Genomic DNA, 15,822 nt, shown 5'->3' with positions numbered 1-15,822 from the left:
TTCCATTTGTTAAAGTTCCATTTTATGGAAGGGCAGATTGTTTATACTTCTAATGTTATACGCTGTGCAAGTGGGTTATCCATGGAATATTTTAAATGAATGCTGCAAAACATCCTTTAGGGCTGATAGCACTACTTCACAAGATATCTGTATAGGAGCTAAGATCTAAATATGGTGCTAGTCTAAATAAGGCAGTCGAGAGAGTATGCAATCATATAATGCCTTTCAAAACCAAGGAAAGTTTATTACTTATGCTAATGTTTTCTTCTTTTTCAAATACGTATTAATTGTCAATATGGTAAATGCTAAGTTATGTTTCTGAAATGAAATTTTTACTAGGAAATTTTTGCTAGATATCAAAATTCCTCTCAAGTATTTAAAATCTTACTTCCTGGATTAGCAAATAATTAAAATTACAGGAGGAAAACGCTAGCTTGATTTCAAGTTATTGCATTACCATAAGGAAGTTTTCCTTAGGGAAATGATTTGTCTTTTTATGTTCATTACCTGGTGATTAATTAATATTAAATTAGATAATGTTACACACGGCAAGCTTTCTCAACCTTGGCAATACTGACACTTTTGCCAGGTAATTCTTTGTTTTTGGGGGGGGGGCTGTCCTGTGCTTTGTGAGACGTTTAGCAGCATCTCTGGTCTCCGCTAGATACTAGTAGCACGCCCTTACCAACCGTAACAATCAAAAATGTCTCCTGGGCTTCCCTGGTGGCGCAGTGGTTAGGAATCCGCCTGCCAATGCAGGGGACACGGGTTCCAGCCCTAGTTCGGGAAGATCCCACATGCCACGGAGCAACTAAGCCTGTGCACCACAACTACTGAGCCCGTGCGCCACAACTACTGAGCCTGTGCTCTAGAGCCCGCAAGCCACGACTACTGAGTCCACGAGCCACAACTACTGAAGCCTGCGCACCTAGAGCCCGTGCTCCACAACAAGAGAAGCCACTGCAATGAGAAACCCGCGCACTGCAACGAAGAGTAGCCCCCGCTCACCACAACTAGAGAAAGCCCGCGTGCAGCAACGAAGACCCAACACAGCCAAAAAAAAAAAAAAAAAAAGTCTCCAGTCATTGCCAAATGTCCTGAGTTGGAAGGCAGTGAAGTGGGAGACAAATTTGTCCCAGACATATTAATGAATCTGACACTAAAATTTCCAAATAATTTAAAGTAACAAATATCTGCAAATTAAAAGCTCCTTGAAGTTGGGAACCAATCCTCTATCCTGTTACGCATTCTCCCTCCAGCCTCACCTCCTGCGCTGCCTCACACACCTACCCTGATGTCTCTGTTTTAATTGAAGTATAGTTGATTCACAATGTTGTGCAATTGCGAGTTTATTTTTATTTTTTGGCTGCGCCGCACAGCCTGTGGGACCTTAGCTCCCTGACCAGGGATAGGGCCCACGCCCCCAGCAGTGGAAGCACACGGTCCTAACCGCTGGACCGCAGGGGAGGTCCCACCTACCTTAAAGTCTTGCACTCAATAAATGAGTTGCTTGGCTCTTTGATCCAATTCCTCTGAAGGGTCAGGGTCTACTGGAGTCCCATCCAAGTGTAATGAAGGACAAAAATATATAGACTCAGGGGCAAATGACAGACTATGTATCCAATACCATGCAAAGCCAAATTTGAAGAGAAAGGCAAAGTTAAGAAAAGAAAAAAATGACAAGAAAAAGGAAGCAAAATGATCCCTAGCTTATACAGTTTGGTGGTCATTTCCTCGGTCTTGTTATCGGTGGGACTAAGCAATGTCAGTGACAAGCCTACAATACAGGCAGAAGACAAGGGGGGAAGGGCATGCAAAAGAAAAAAACAGTACACCATGTTCACAGCAGCATTCCTCACAGTAGCCAAAAGGTGGAAGCAACGCCAGTGTCCACTGACAGATGAATGGATAAACAAATGTGGTCTATACATACAATGGAATATTCCTCAGCCTTAGAAGGAAATTCTGACAATGCTACAACATGGGTGAACCTTTGGGCCATCATGCTAAGTGAAATTAGCCACTCACTCAAGGACAAATACTGTATGATTCCACTTATATGCAGCACCTAGAGTAGTCAAATTCATACAGAAAATTCAAAATTACTTTGGCATCACTCCCTATGAGTAATTTGCCTTTATTTGAGAAGACTGAAAACTTCCCAGGGGGTGCAATATCAAAACTCCCTAAGAGAATCTGTGACATACACTTGGTGAGGCAATGACAAGTGATTCTCAACGTTTTCTGAGTGGTAGAGAGTCTAGAACCTACTTAAAGTACTGGAAGCAATTAAGACAACTAAATTGAACATTCTAAGTTTGCACAAAATGACGTTCTTCACTAGATTACGGTAAGTATAAGAAAGCCAAAGATTTAGGAATGCTGGCTGTGAGAAAAATCTTAAACATTCCATTCATTAACTTAAATTCCTTGTAAATTGGGAAAAGCTTTTAGTGCTGGTTCATTCATGGCATACCAGTGCCTGTAAAGGTGGAACTTAAGTTAGCACTGGGTTGTGGCTTTGCAGATATTTTGGGTCAAATATGGACTAGTGTAAACCACTGATTAAACAATTTTTTAAACATGAAATCTGGGAGGTATTCCAGGGGGCTGGATTCCATTAGGGCCATAAAATTCTATTAGATTTATACTTGCCTTTCTATTTTCTTTCAGACATTTTCCCAGAAAACAGCAAAGATACTCAATTACTTATTGTAGATTCTTAAGTGTAGATACCTTCTGAATAGGTAAAAAATGATGTCTTTCAATCACTTATGAGAGCTAGAATGACTAAAAGTGCAGCCCTAATTGGGAAGGACAATAAAACTCCATCCAAGTGACGTGCAGACTAAAGTGACTTGAGTTCAACAAGAGATGTGTCACCTGTCTGGGAAAGGATGAAGGTTTTCCAGAACAAAAAGAGACAGAGCTCAAAGATGTCAAAGGTCTTACATCTCTTCTGAGTGGAAAACAAAGACACTCATTGCAATGCAAGGAAAATAGTTTTCAGGCCACTCGCTTTGAGAGCAAATCTCCACCACATACATTTAAGTTATGCTCAAATTATGACAAGGGAAGGGCCCTCTGGAGAAAAGATTTTCAGAGCAGTCTTGGAAAGAAGTCATCCTGGAGGCGCTCACCCAGCCTTCCTCCGAGGGCCCAGAAAGGCAGGACGGCGGTGGGGAGCTGTACCCCATCCCCAGATGGTTACCTCAGCTTAATTTTAGCATTTCTTACCATTACGAGAAGAACGTCTCTCCCTGGTTTGCCAAAAGATAGAAGAATGTCTGGTCACAAGATAAACCAATATTGTATAATTCCTCAGTTTCTCAGATTATTATAATTAATGATAATGGTATAATGGTGGCAGCGCAAGCCTAATAAATATAATTTTGTCATAGAATTACCATCACCGTTAATAATGTTAAATAATGATGCTGCGTGCTTATAGAGTTTTCCACCTAAAAACTTTATAGATTGTATCTCAGTGATCTTTGCTAAAAGGTTCTGAGGTAGACAAATGACACGGTTCTAATTTTTCAGCAAAGGAATCACAGGGAAGCCAGTTCGGATGCCTGCAGTGACACCGTGATTCTGTGGAGGAAGCAGAAAGGCACTAGGCTTGCTTCATTACAGCCAAACCTCTAGCTGGAGATCACGGTTCTAGGAAACATTCTCAGCGCCTATAGCTGCTATGCTGAGGTGGCCTGTAAGGCATTTAAACAGGCTGACTGGAGTACAGAAAAGGGCCAAAGGGCTCAGGAATCACGCTACTTTAACACAGCTCTTATTAATTCTGATCCATTGAAATCCCTCAGTTTCTGACGGCACTGGAAATCCTGGCATATCCTGGAATTGAAATGTAAAACCGCATTATTGCCACTTCCTCTTTTTTCTCTCCTCCTAATACAGAAATACACATGCACATACCTTCTTTGTCTGTCTATCTATCGTCTATCATCTATCTATCTATCTATCTATCTATCATCTATCTATCAGGATAAAGCATTTTTCTGGAAGCTAGGACACCTGTCTTCTTGTTCTGACCACTGCTAACCAGCCATGTGGCTGTGATAAGCGTGTCACCTGTGGGCCTCAGTTTCCCCATTTGGGCAATGATGGAGGAGGACAAGAGGGTCTCCAAGGCTTCCTTCAGCTCTGAAATTCTCTTAATTCTCTGAGCCAAGCTGTTGGCTAGGACTTTAGTCTTCATATTGCATTTTATAGGATACATTTCACAAACTGTCATCTGAGAAATGGGTATGGTATTTGCTATTTTGTCGGATGTCAAAATAGTAATTTCAATAAAAGATGGCTAAATTACAAAGAAGCTCTTCTCCCAACAGGTTCTGTATATATGCACCCTAGTGCCTCTCTCCACCCCTCCTGGGGGGACTCGTTCCACCCAGGCTGCCGCGGGGGTTCTCTCCCCTCCAAGTGGGCCCGGGGCTTCAGCTCTGCTGTGCAGCTTCTGCGCTGCCTCTGTAACAGCTTCTGACTTCCTCCTCTTGGTCCTCGGTCAGCCAGTAGCAGAGGGCTCTGTAACATCGCTAAGAAAGCCAAAAAGGGAGGACAAAGAAAGGGAAGAGGGAGAGGAAACCTCCCGAGGCCACAGAGCTGGGATGCCTCTGGCCCCCCTCCAGGGTGGCGGCATGGGAGCAAAAGGGGAAATGGAGGGGGTGCCCATCCGCTGTGCCCTGCTGTGCCCCCCCGGCCTCAGCAACCCTCCCAGCCCCAGGCCTGTCAGATCACAGCCCCCCTCTGTATCTGATCCATTCCTTCACCAGCCCTGGCCCTGCACACCCTCGACTTCCCGTTTCCCCCTCCTTCCCGTCTCCTTAGAGCACCCACCCTCATCCCCGCCAGAGTGCGCACCGCAGGTTCCAAGGACCACCTCCGACGGTACAGGAGTGCTTGGTCTCACTCCCTGGAAGGTAAGGGGCCGAAGTCCCCATTTCTGCAGCAATCAGAGACGAGCACAATAAAAGCTCAAAAATACTGAGCATGCTTACCACATCATACTCTGTAAATACAGTTCTGAACGTATTTATACGGATCACTTTAATTCTCAAAACTACACCAAGACATACTTTTATTCTTCCCATTTTACAGATGCGGAAATTGAGGCTTAGTGAGGCCATGCAAGTTGTCGAAAGTTACACTTCATAAGAGGGGAAGCCAGGATTTGAACCCAGGTCAGGAGACTTCGGTGCTCTTAATTTGCTTTCATGAAGATACAGGATGTTAAAATCTGAAGTGAAAACTCAGGATCTGTTTTCCCATAGAAACATTATTACAAAGAACAGATACATGTATATGTATAACTGAATCACTTTGCTGTACACCTGAAACTAATACAACATTGTTAACCAGCTATTCTCCAATATAAAATAAAAAGCTAAAAAAACCAATAGTCACTGGTGCTAGAGCCCTATTAACAAAGTCCATGAGTTAGGAGGCTCTTAGGGGCTGGCCCAGAAACCTCCACATCATTTATTATTGCCATAGCAAAATGGATCTCAACTTTCCAAATTCTCAACCGTCAGTTCAGCGAACAAATGTGTGGACACAATCTGTTTTCAATGTGGGAAGTGTCGTTCCCTGTTGAGACATAGATATTCATCTGTGTGTATGAACAGCCATAGACACCCCGTGCTAACCAGGACAGGGGTAAAGAAACTTTATTGGTGTTTTTAATTCTCCAAATTGCTTAAGTAAAAGAAGAAAGAGCGTGAAACGTTACTATTTAACGACAAACCTTAAGGGAAGCATCCCATCCAGTTAAAAGTGACATTTTTGGTCCCACAGTCCCAGATGGGCAGGCTTGAATGGTGGATAAGGTAATGTGGAAAGGTCACATTACAATTTGAATGGAAGATGGGTATATTTTGTGAAACAGAAGATCTATGACTTCAGAGAAACGACTAAAAAAACCAAAAAACAATCCCTCCCCCCAAAAAAGGCAGAAGAGGCAAAAATATTTGGTTCCAAATGATTTGGTAATTCACAGCTTCTATAACGTGATGAGAAAAAATTTAAACTGACTATCTTCTTGGACACTTTATGAAAACATAACAAATACTGTCTATGAACAATTCACGGTGGATTAAAAAGAACAGTCTCTCTTTGACTGTTAATATTTTAGCATGCCTTCCACACAATCTTCCTAATAGGAGACTTGAAAGAGTAATGAAAAAATATATTATAAAATACTTGAGGTGTGTGGGAAAAGGTCATTATTTCTACAACCATATAAAGAGGAATTAAATGACTTCTTGCCAATTCATTTCTTCAGTCTGTTGCTGACACTCATGCCAACACATGCTTTTCTGGCTGCATATAGGTCCTGTGCAATGTTTCAGGTCAGCGATTCACAGGCAATGAGGCTGGGTCTCCAGGAGAGCTGCACGGTCACCCTTCTTTCCCTTGGTATGGTTCCAGCATGTACCAGAAGCCCTCTTGGAGACTCAGAAGAAAGAATTTGTCTCTGGGATCACCCAAAGCTCACACACCTTGGCCACTCTGTGAGGATAACAATTATTCCCACTTGCCAGTGGTGGCCTGTTTATCCACTGACTCAAGATCATTCAGCTCTGACTCAAGATCGCTAATGAGCTCCTTTTACTGATTGCAAAGCATGGCCTGTCGAGGGGGACACAAACAAACCCCCAGAGATGGAGACTCCCCAGCAGCCTTCTCTACTTGTTACCCTGATGTCTGGAAACAAAAACCAGCATTCAAAGTGGTCACCTTACAAGTATAGCATGATCCTAATCTTGTGAACAACAACAAAACTCAAAAAGCCCCCAAACCTATATATAAGTGGGTCTATGGCATTGAGGCTAGAAGCACAAACTTTCAAGCCAAACTGTCTGGCATGGAACCTTGGTTCCAACACTGTAGTGGGCTGAATGGTGGCCCTCACCCCCAGAACTATGTCCCCCTGGAAGCTGTGGATATAACCTGATTTGGAAAAAAGGGTCTTTGCAGTTGTAATTAAGTTAAAGGGCTTGTGGTGAGATCATTCCGGGTTAGGTTGGGCCCTAAATCCAGGAAGTGTCTTTAATTATTTATTTGCTTATTTTTTTGGCCATGCCCCCAGCATGTAGGATCTTAGTTCCCTGACCAGCGATGGAACCTGTGCCCCCAGCATTGGAAGTGCAGAGTCTCAACCACTGGACCGCCAGGGAGGTCCTCAGTAAGCGCCTTTGGAAAAGAAGACAAGGATAGAAGACAAAGGGAGCAGGTGACATGATGACAGGGGCAGAGATTGCAGTGCTGCGCCTACGAGCCAGGACGCAGCAAGGAGAGCCCGCGGCCACCGGAAGCCAGGAGAGAGTCAGGGGACAGGGACTCCCCCTCAGAGCCTCCAGAAGGAACCAACCCTGACCATACCTTGATTTCAGACTTCTGGCCTCCAAAATGGTGAGAGAATACATTTCTGTTGCTTTAAGTCATCCAGGTTGTGTTAATTCGTTACGGCAGCCCTAAGACCCTGGTGCAAATATCGACACTTGCTGAGTGACCTTGGGGAAGTTACTCAGCCTATTTATACATCAGTCTCCTCAGCTGAAAAGTAGGGATTTTAATAATCCCAGTTACGTGGGGTTGTTGTGAAGGTATGCAGAGTGCTCAGAACCGTGCTTGACACATAGTAAGCACAATGTATATTCTCACTACATGCTTCCTCATCATGAATATACATCATATAGGCCCTGAGAAGCGTCTGAGCAATACCTCTGAGTACCGAAATCAAAAATAATATTTACTTTCTTTATCGTGCTTCTCTGTGTTTCACAAATTATGTAGCAGGGGCATGCATCAGTTTTGTCATCGGAAAGCATTTATTCATTTTAAATGATCACTTTACTTATTGAGATAGACAGTTGCATACCTTCAAGCTCATCTTCAGATAAAAAGAGCCATGCTATGTTTTGCAGTGATGGAATCTTTAACCAACACGCACGCCCGCTAGCAGGAATCGCAGTGTGATGATTAATACCTGAGAACTACAAGGCACAAATTGCTACTCCTTCAAAAGTCGAGAAGCTCTGAAAAATTGCTTCCCCTTGCCTATAACAAGGAAGCCTGATTTCCTGGTATGTGTGCTTCTGTTTCCACACTAATAGTGCTTCCATAATAACAGCGTGAAACTTCCCAGATTTCATATTACATATGATTTCATATTACATACAGATTTCATATTCTGTCCTCAGAGTTTATAAACTGACTCTACTATTCAGCTCTCTAGCTATTTTCACTAGAAGCATTGCACAGTGCTTTAATTTCATTGACCCATTTCTCTCATGAAAAACACTCTTTTTGTAATGAAATACTTAGCCTGACCCAGCCACCCTGGAGTTAAGGATTATGAAGGATGAGAATGTAATGCAACATAAAACAAGTACCATAGAAGGGACACGGAGAAGGATGCTGACCAGCAAGGAGGAGGGGGAGGAAGGACACTGATGCCTCGAAGCTCCCTGGGGACGAGACAGCGTGAAACAATCCATCCTCCGCAAAACCGCCGCCCTGGCCCTGCGAGAGGCGGGGTGTTGGCAAGTGCTGTTTAACCATCACTGTGAATTTGTAAACTATAGCATCTGCAAAGTACTGTTATCAGCAGCTACTTACTGCCACCTGAAGGAGGCTGGCTTTTAGCCCAGTGGGAATGGAGGGGCTGCCCAGTCAATGTTCTCATTCAAGATCACCCTCCAAGTGAGTCTCAGAACTGGGCTTATAACCCTTCCCTACTTCCGGTGGGTGCAGACAGTTACCCTCACCACATTCCCAGCTCCAGTTTAAGACCCTAAGTTAGTATACTTAAATTAGGTCTGAAGCTCTTCTCCACCTTCACGGCTCCTGTGATTCTTATTTGATCTCCAAGGAGTTGACCTCGTCAAACTCTGCCTTCCCCAGCACACTCCCACCTCCTCTCTGTTTTCCCTGGGTCCCCTGCCCCTCTCCCCTTTGGCGGAGAGACCCTGTAGACCCGAACGGAGCTCACCAAGGCTTGGTGAGATCCCTTCCATCTTGGAAGAAACTTCGCCCTGTCTGGCCATCTCTGATTCCTCCTCCTGGTTCTTCCAACTCCGCCCTCTGCTGCCCCAGCTCCTTCTTGGCTCTCTTTTCTTTTTCTGCCTCCAAAATGTCCATGTGGCCATGGACTCTCAAGTTTCCTCTAGCGCCTCCCGATAAGCCTGCTTCTAAAACCTTTATGTCTAGACTTGACTTCTCCCATGAGCTCCAGACCTCACTATCCAGCGGACTCCTGGATATTTCCACTGCTGTGTTCCAACAGCAACTTAAACAAATAATATGAAGACCGGACTCATGATCTGTTCCCCTGACCTGCCTCATGCCTCCCAAGCTCTCAGCATGTGCTAAAGCATCAACACCCCGCTACCGACCAAAATGGAAACTGCCGCAACATCACGGACACCCCTCCCTTGCCCCACACACTCGAGATCCACTTGAGTCAATCTTCATCACATCTCCTGCCTCTGTTCTTTACTCTCCCTTTCTTTCCAGGATCCCAAACCCTGCTCTTCTGGGGTGGGCTACTGTGGCAGTCTGTTAACTGTTCTTCCCAAACGCCCCATCGGACACACCCAGGGTTTCCAGAACGCCTTCCTAAAAGAGATCTGATCCCACTAGCTTGTATTCAAAGCCTTCCATGATTTAGCTTCTAATCCACTCTCTCACTTTCCAACCTTATTCCGTATGTTAAAGTAGCGAAACAAGGAGGCCATTAGATGGAGGTGTTCTAATGCCTTGGTAGCCTCGTAGCAAAGCAAAACCTACACCAGAGTCAATTCACTGGAACCTGAGAAAGTGAAACTTAAGAACAACCAATCACAAATAGCCAGCATCCTTTCCCAAATAAGGCAACCACTTACACTATAACCAGTCAAACAATTTCCTTGCTTTGCTTCAGCATCTCCTCTATAAAAACCTGGCCCCCAGCTCCTGCCGGCGGAGCGCTCCTAACCACCTTCAGTTTGGCGCTGCCTGATTCGAATCATATATGTTCAAATACATTCTGCAAAAATTTACCAGAATTTAAAGGTCAGTTTACCTCGTAACAGTATCCCACGCTCTTGGTTGCTGAAAGCACTCAATATTCCTCACACGTGGCTTGTAATTTTTGGCTTCCGTGCCTATGCTGATGCTGTTCTCTCGGCCTCGAGTGCCCCTCTCTTCCAGCTTTTATGTCCAAATTCTTCCTGTCTTTAAAAGCCACCACTGTCAAGGTTCCCAATTCTCAGCGGCAAATGAGCTGCCTGCCCACTGACCACCTGCAGCATCCTTGCCTGAGCCTCTCTTATGACTCATGACTTTCGAGCTGTGTTTTCTCCCTGACAGGACACCTCTGGTGGGGGAAGACCCCCGCGTGAGTCATCTCAGAATCCCTCACGGCACGGTGGGCTGCTGCCCCAGGCCCGGGGCAGGCAGGTGTCTGCCAATAACCAAACGAACGAGCAGTACACTCCTGAACACCCCTCCAGCAGACCTCCACCAAGGGCCGTGATAAATGTGTGAGAAGACAGCTCGGTTTCTGCCCTCCAGGCACTTACAGCTCAGTCCCAGAGATTAGACTAATCTATACCAATTAATAAAAAGCAATGGAAATAAAGAGCGGGATCACTGAGAATATACCCTGTAAACACTCTAAGAAGGCAAAGGAGAGGTTCCTTTTCAGGAACAAAATTGGATCTTAGTAATAGGTTTATTTTGGATGGGTGAAAAGGCGGGCATTCCAGGGGAAGAGAGTAATAGGATCAGGACAGGCAAAGGCATCAAAAGAAGTTGCCCTAACATTCACCATGTCCCTTCTCAGGCCGGTACCCGGGCTAAGTGCCTTGTAGGCATTATTTCGTTTAATCTGGACAACAATCCTGCAAAGCAGACAGCAACATCGCCGATTTTATAAGTAAGCAGGCTGAGGCTGCAGGGGATTAAGGGACTGGCCAAGGTTACACAGGATTAGTCGGCACAGCTGGGATTTGAAAAGGCAGCCACGTCCATCGCACCATGCTGTGTCCTCTAGAGCAAGACATACAAATATCACAGGGTGTTTTCTTCAGGAAGGAGACTCTTTGTATTGATGCATAGTTCAAGGTGTAAAGCAATAAACACAATGTGTAATATGTGTAGGGTTTAGTACAAGTTAGCTGACTGAATGCAAGTCTGTCCATCTAGAAAGAGAAGCAAGAAGGCTCATCAAGCAGACAAGAATGCTCTGGGGAGCAATGATTAAGGAGGGCAGCCCTAGAATTGGGGAGTATCTCCAGACCAACGGAAAGCACAGAGATGGGACACGGACTAAGAAGTTGGATTAATACTGCCCACTCCAGTCTACTTCAGTTACAAAGAAAGAGAAATAATCCAACTGAGCATAGCTTTGTCATAATGAACATCCATCCTCGGAGGTGATGAGTAAGAGAGAAAGTGATGGGAGGAAACATACCTGGTCTCGTTGGCGCATCGGATCTTGCAGCCTTCCTTGGGAATCACCAAGCCCAGGTGCATTCGGAGCCTGCAGTTTGTGGGTCCTGTGTGCGGCCACACGTGGGTTCCCGGCTGCATGACGGAATATTTGATCTGCACAGAAAATGTACCACCCTGCTCATCCATTTACCAAGGTGTGGGAGAACTGCTAAAAGTACAAAATTACTGTCAATTTAGATTAGTGCCTTTGCAGTACTCAGAATTTATATTCTCGTCTTATTTCTTTGTGAAGGAACTACAAATAAGGACTCCCATTTTCCACAAAGCTATAAACACTGAACATTTTCCACCCTCAATGCTGCCGTTGAGGGCATGAAACTATGTTTTATTAAAAAGCAAGTGAAAAAGGAGGCATTCAGTGGGTCAAAGGAAATAAGCGTTTCTTTGTAAACATCAGCATTCCCATTTATTCCCCTAATAACTGACTGTGTTCTTCCCAGCACAGAAAACACTCTTGGTACCTGTCCTCTTCTGCATCCTGTCGTCTCGGGGAATTTATCTAGTAAAGAACAGGTTTTAGGAGCTCCTTTACAGGCATTTTCATTTTTCCTTCCTAGAACAATAAATGATAAAACCACTGTTAGAAACAAATCACAGTAAAGCTTTAACTCATCCCGTTTTGACCACATACAATCTATATTGTCCTCCTCACTGTAAGAATGAGAAGGCCGAGTAAACACAAGAAGACATAGTGTCCTGTTCCAATAAACCGTGACTGGCACAGAAAGGCCCAGAGCTCTCCACTCAGCCTTGGACTTCCGTATTTGACTAAGGATGTCTAACGGACAAGGCATGTGCTGAATACTTATTTTTCCCCCTGTGGCAGGCAGAATAATGGTTCCTCCCAAAGACGACCACATCCTAAGCCCAGGAACTCGTGAATACGTTATGTGACGTGGCAAGGGGAAATTAAGGCTGCAGGTGACATGGAGATTACTCATCAGCTGACCTTTAAAGAAGGAGATTATCGTGGATGAACTGGCTGGGCCCAGTGTAATCACAGGGTCTAAATGTAGAAGAGGGAGTCAGTGCCAGAGTGATACAGAATGAGAAAGACTTGACTGGCTATTGTGGGCTCCAAAGACGGAAGGGGGCCACAAGCCAAGGAATGTGGGCAGCCTCTAAAACGAATGCAGCCTTGATGACACTTTGACTTGAGCTCAGTGAGACCCAGAACTGTAAAGGTAAAACATCTGAGTTATCTTAAGCCACGACATTTATGGTCATTGTTATAGCAGCCACAGTAAACTAATCCAACCCCCGGCCCTCAAGGAAGGAAAATAGCTCATGTTACAGTTCTGACCTAAACGTGCGTTTTCTAGGACTATATTCTAATAACCTACACATTAGTTTTCACTGAGATTTCATGTATTTTCCAATGTACATCTCATCCTTTACATGCTGATAAGAATAGGATTTCAGGGGAGAGGGGGGGAGGTCTCTGAGAGATGGGGGCGTCTCTGAGGGACTCGTCAAGAACACAGATTTTGGGACATAGTCTAAAGCACCCTGGACTATGCAAATTCCTTCACCATTGACAAAATCACTGCTTCTGAAGAAAGATGTGCTCAGGAAGGTACAGAATCATTTGCTCTCAAGGAGGAGGAAAACAACGGTTTTTTTTAAAAAGGTAGAGACATTGTAATTCTCTGTTCAGGATTCCTACAAGGTACTGATACACCTAAAGCTGAGTTCAACTTTATTTAATTAACGTTAGTTGTGTCCGAAGATAATCATATACTGAGAATAACATGAGAGTTAACAAGGACTGTATCTTAACGGCAGTCTCCTCAATCAAATGGACCTCGATATTTTAGAAAACAAATTCTATATTTGTTTTTCCTAAGTAATCTGTCTCTTGAGTAAAACGTTAGTTGCTGTTTTTAGTTACGAATTGAATATGAGTTTAATGATAATGTCAGTGTGAACCAACAGATTCTTGTATACGACATCATAAAGAATGTTCAAGCCCTAGCTTCCCATGCCGTCCTAAACGCAGGATCTGGGGATGACTTAGCAGGAGTACCAGTTGTGGGTTCTGCGCGTTCAGGCAGCAGCTAAGTGAAGCCTGGGCCCTTGAGGAGCAACCAGAGGTGTCTGGATTTCCCACGGGCACAGTGGTGAGGGCTGAGCACGTGTCACTTGGAGAACACGTGTGCCTCACCCGAATGATAGCTAATAAATGGGGAACCTAACAGATTGGGTCACTAGGATTGCCACTTGGTGAAGAGTGAATTAAAGAACACCTCTAGCCATTTAGACACATAAATCTTTTCTAGTCTGTAAACACAGATTCTCTGTAGGGGAATCTTGTCGTTCGTGGACTGCCGTTGGTAGTTTTAACTATTCACATGTGATCGGGAGGGTTTAGGAACGCAACCCACTTCCCTGGTGCTCAGCATGCGCCAGGGACCACTCACCCGATGCCTTCAACACCAGGGAGGGAGACGCTATTAGAATCGTATTTTATAGAAGAGGAAGCGAGGCACGGAGAGGTCACACGGTAAGTGGCAGAGCGGGAATTCCAGTCCAACTGGACCCAGAGTCCATGTTCTTAACGGCGACCAAAGGATGTCTCCATTACTGTTACATAATGTATGCTTATTATGTAATAAAAGCTAGTATCGCTATCATTTACCTGTATGTCAGACCTTTGCTCACTGATCCTGGTAACAACCCCATAATCGAGGCACTATTTTCATCGTCATTTTTCAGCTGAGGAATCTGAGGCTCAGAGAGTCAGGAACAAGCGCACATCACACACTAACAAGTGGTGCAGCCAGGACCCCAACTCGGGATCCTCAGTCTCCAAAGGCTATGCTTTAAAGCATGATTTTCACCTTGTTGCGTCTTGGATTTGACCATAACTGTGCAGAACAAACCGTTCTGCGGAGGAGAAAACTGCCCAGCAGCCGAACTCAGTGTGGTTTTGTTTTTAATTTATTATTTCTCACACAGTTTAAAGTAACTTTCAAGAAGTGATAAACTTTGTTTCTTTGGGAAAAATAGCCCCAGAAAGAGATCTAACTGCCAATGCAAATCTGAAAGAATCAACTGAATATTTCATCTACATGTGAAGAATACACTTTATGAGGGATATTCACGGAGGTGAGAGTTTTAAAGGTTCTGGGTTGTATCTCTCTGCAGTTTCAAGGCTTTACTGCTGGGATGACAGTAGGTTCATCTTGCATGACAGCTCTGATCAGCTGACAGTGGCTAACCTAGAACACTGTGTTGAGCAGGATTCAGAGGTTCAGCTTGAGCTCATCCAGAAGGGCTACTGGGATGGGTTAGCACTATCTCCCATGGGCTCTGGAAGAAAGAACGACTGTGCAGGTGTGGCGTATTTGTTAACACTATGTTTTAGCGTTCATTGTTATAACAATAAACGAGCAAAACAGATGTTCTGTAACATTCACACAGCAGTTTGAAAACATCTGTGGGGAAAAATTAGTTATGTATATTTGTTGATTCGGTCTTTTTTTTTTTTCTCCAACTCAGAAACGTTGATCATTTAAAAAGGAATAAATATACTTCAGAAACGATTGGGTTACTTAGAGAACTTCCATGATTCCCACTTACGTATGGATAGAAATGAAGCTTGCAGCCACGGCTTCAAGGCCTTCAAGAATCCAGCAGCATCCTTTCCTAACTAGGCTAGACAACCTCTAAGTCTTCACAAGTCAGATCCTCATGGGCCTCTTGTCTGAACCTGAGCTCTCAGCGTGGCTAAGAAACGACCTTGCCACCTCCCTCCCCTCACCTTCCTGACCCCTCCTGTTGCAGGATTCCCTCCCCTCTGTCTCCAGGCCAACATGGCATCTGCCTTCAGGGGTGCCATCCTGCTTCTATGCAAGCTACAATACTAGCTGCCTTCAAAATTCTTTAAACTGTGAAATTTGTTGCCAGAAAACAGTTACTGGGTTCCTCCCAGAAGCCTGGAACCACAAACAAAAGACCACAAAGAACCTTAATAAAACTTCTTAAAAGAGCAACTATGGGAGTTGTATTATTTTATGATCGTAAAATAAAACTAGAAATTAATTTCTATTTAATTGACTGCAACTGATTGGAAAACAGATACTTATAAAACACATACACACACTCTAAATTATTTTGAATCGAAATGGAAATTGAGATAAAAATGAAGTCTTTTCTGGGGGGAATAATACAAGTGAAAATATAAACTATAGCTTAAGGAAAGTATCCAAAGCTGAATCCAGAGATCAGTCCATAGCCTTAAATGCTTTTATTAATGAAGACGGAAGAATGAAAATAAATTTACTAAGAAGTTCTGATTGAAAAGTTTAA

The 15,822-nt window shown here is 44.0% G+C and overlaps 1 protein-coding gene across 1 annotated transcript in view; it reads right to left on the bottom strand.

Annotated features, from left to right (window-relative positions):
• The window catches only part of ASPH (aspartate beta-hydroxylase), a 220,265-nt gene that overhangs the window by 2,727 nt on the left and 201,716 nt on the right, over window positions 1-15,822 (bottom strand). The window contains 2 exon segments of the mRNA XM_036830432.1: window positions 11,471-11,604; window positions 11,973-12,064. Coding sequence (XP_036686327.1) covers window positions 11,471-11,604; window positions 11,973-12,064 — 226 coding nt within the window.

The sequence above is a fragment of the Balaenoptera musculus genome, chromosome 17 (genome assembly GCF_009873245.2).
Source record: "Balaenoptera musculus isolate JJ_BM4_2016_0621 chromosome 17, mBalMus1.pri.v3, whole genome shotgun sequence".
NCBI lineage: Eukaryota > Metazoa > Chordata > Mammalia > Artiodactyla > Balaenopteridae > Balaenoptera > Balaenoptera musculus.
This window is presented reverse-complemented; position numbering and strand designations above follow the sequence as displayed.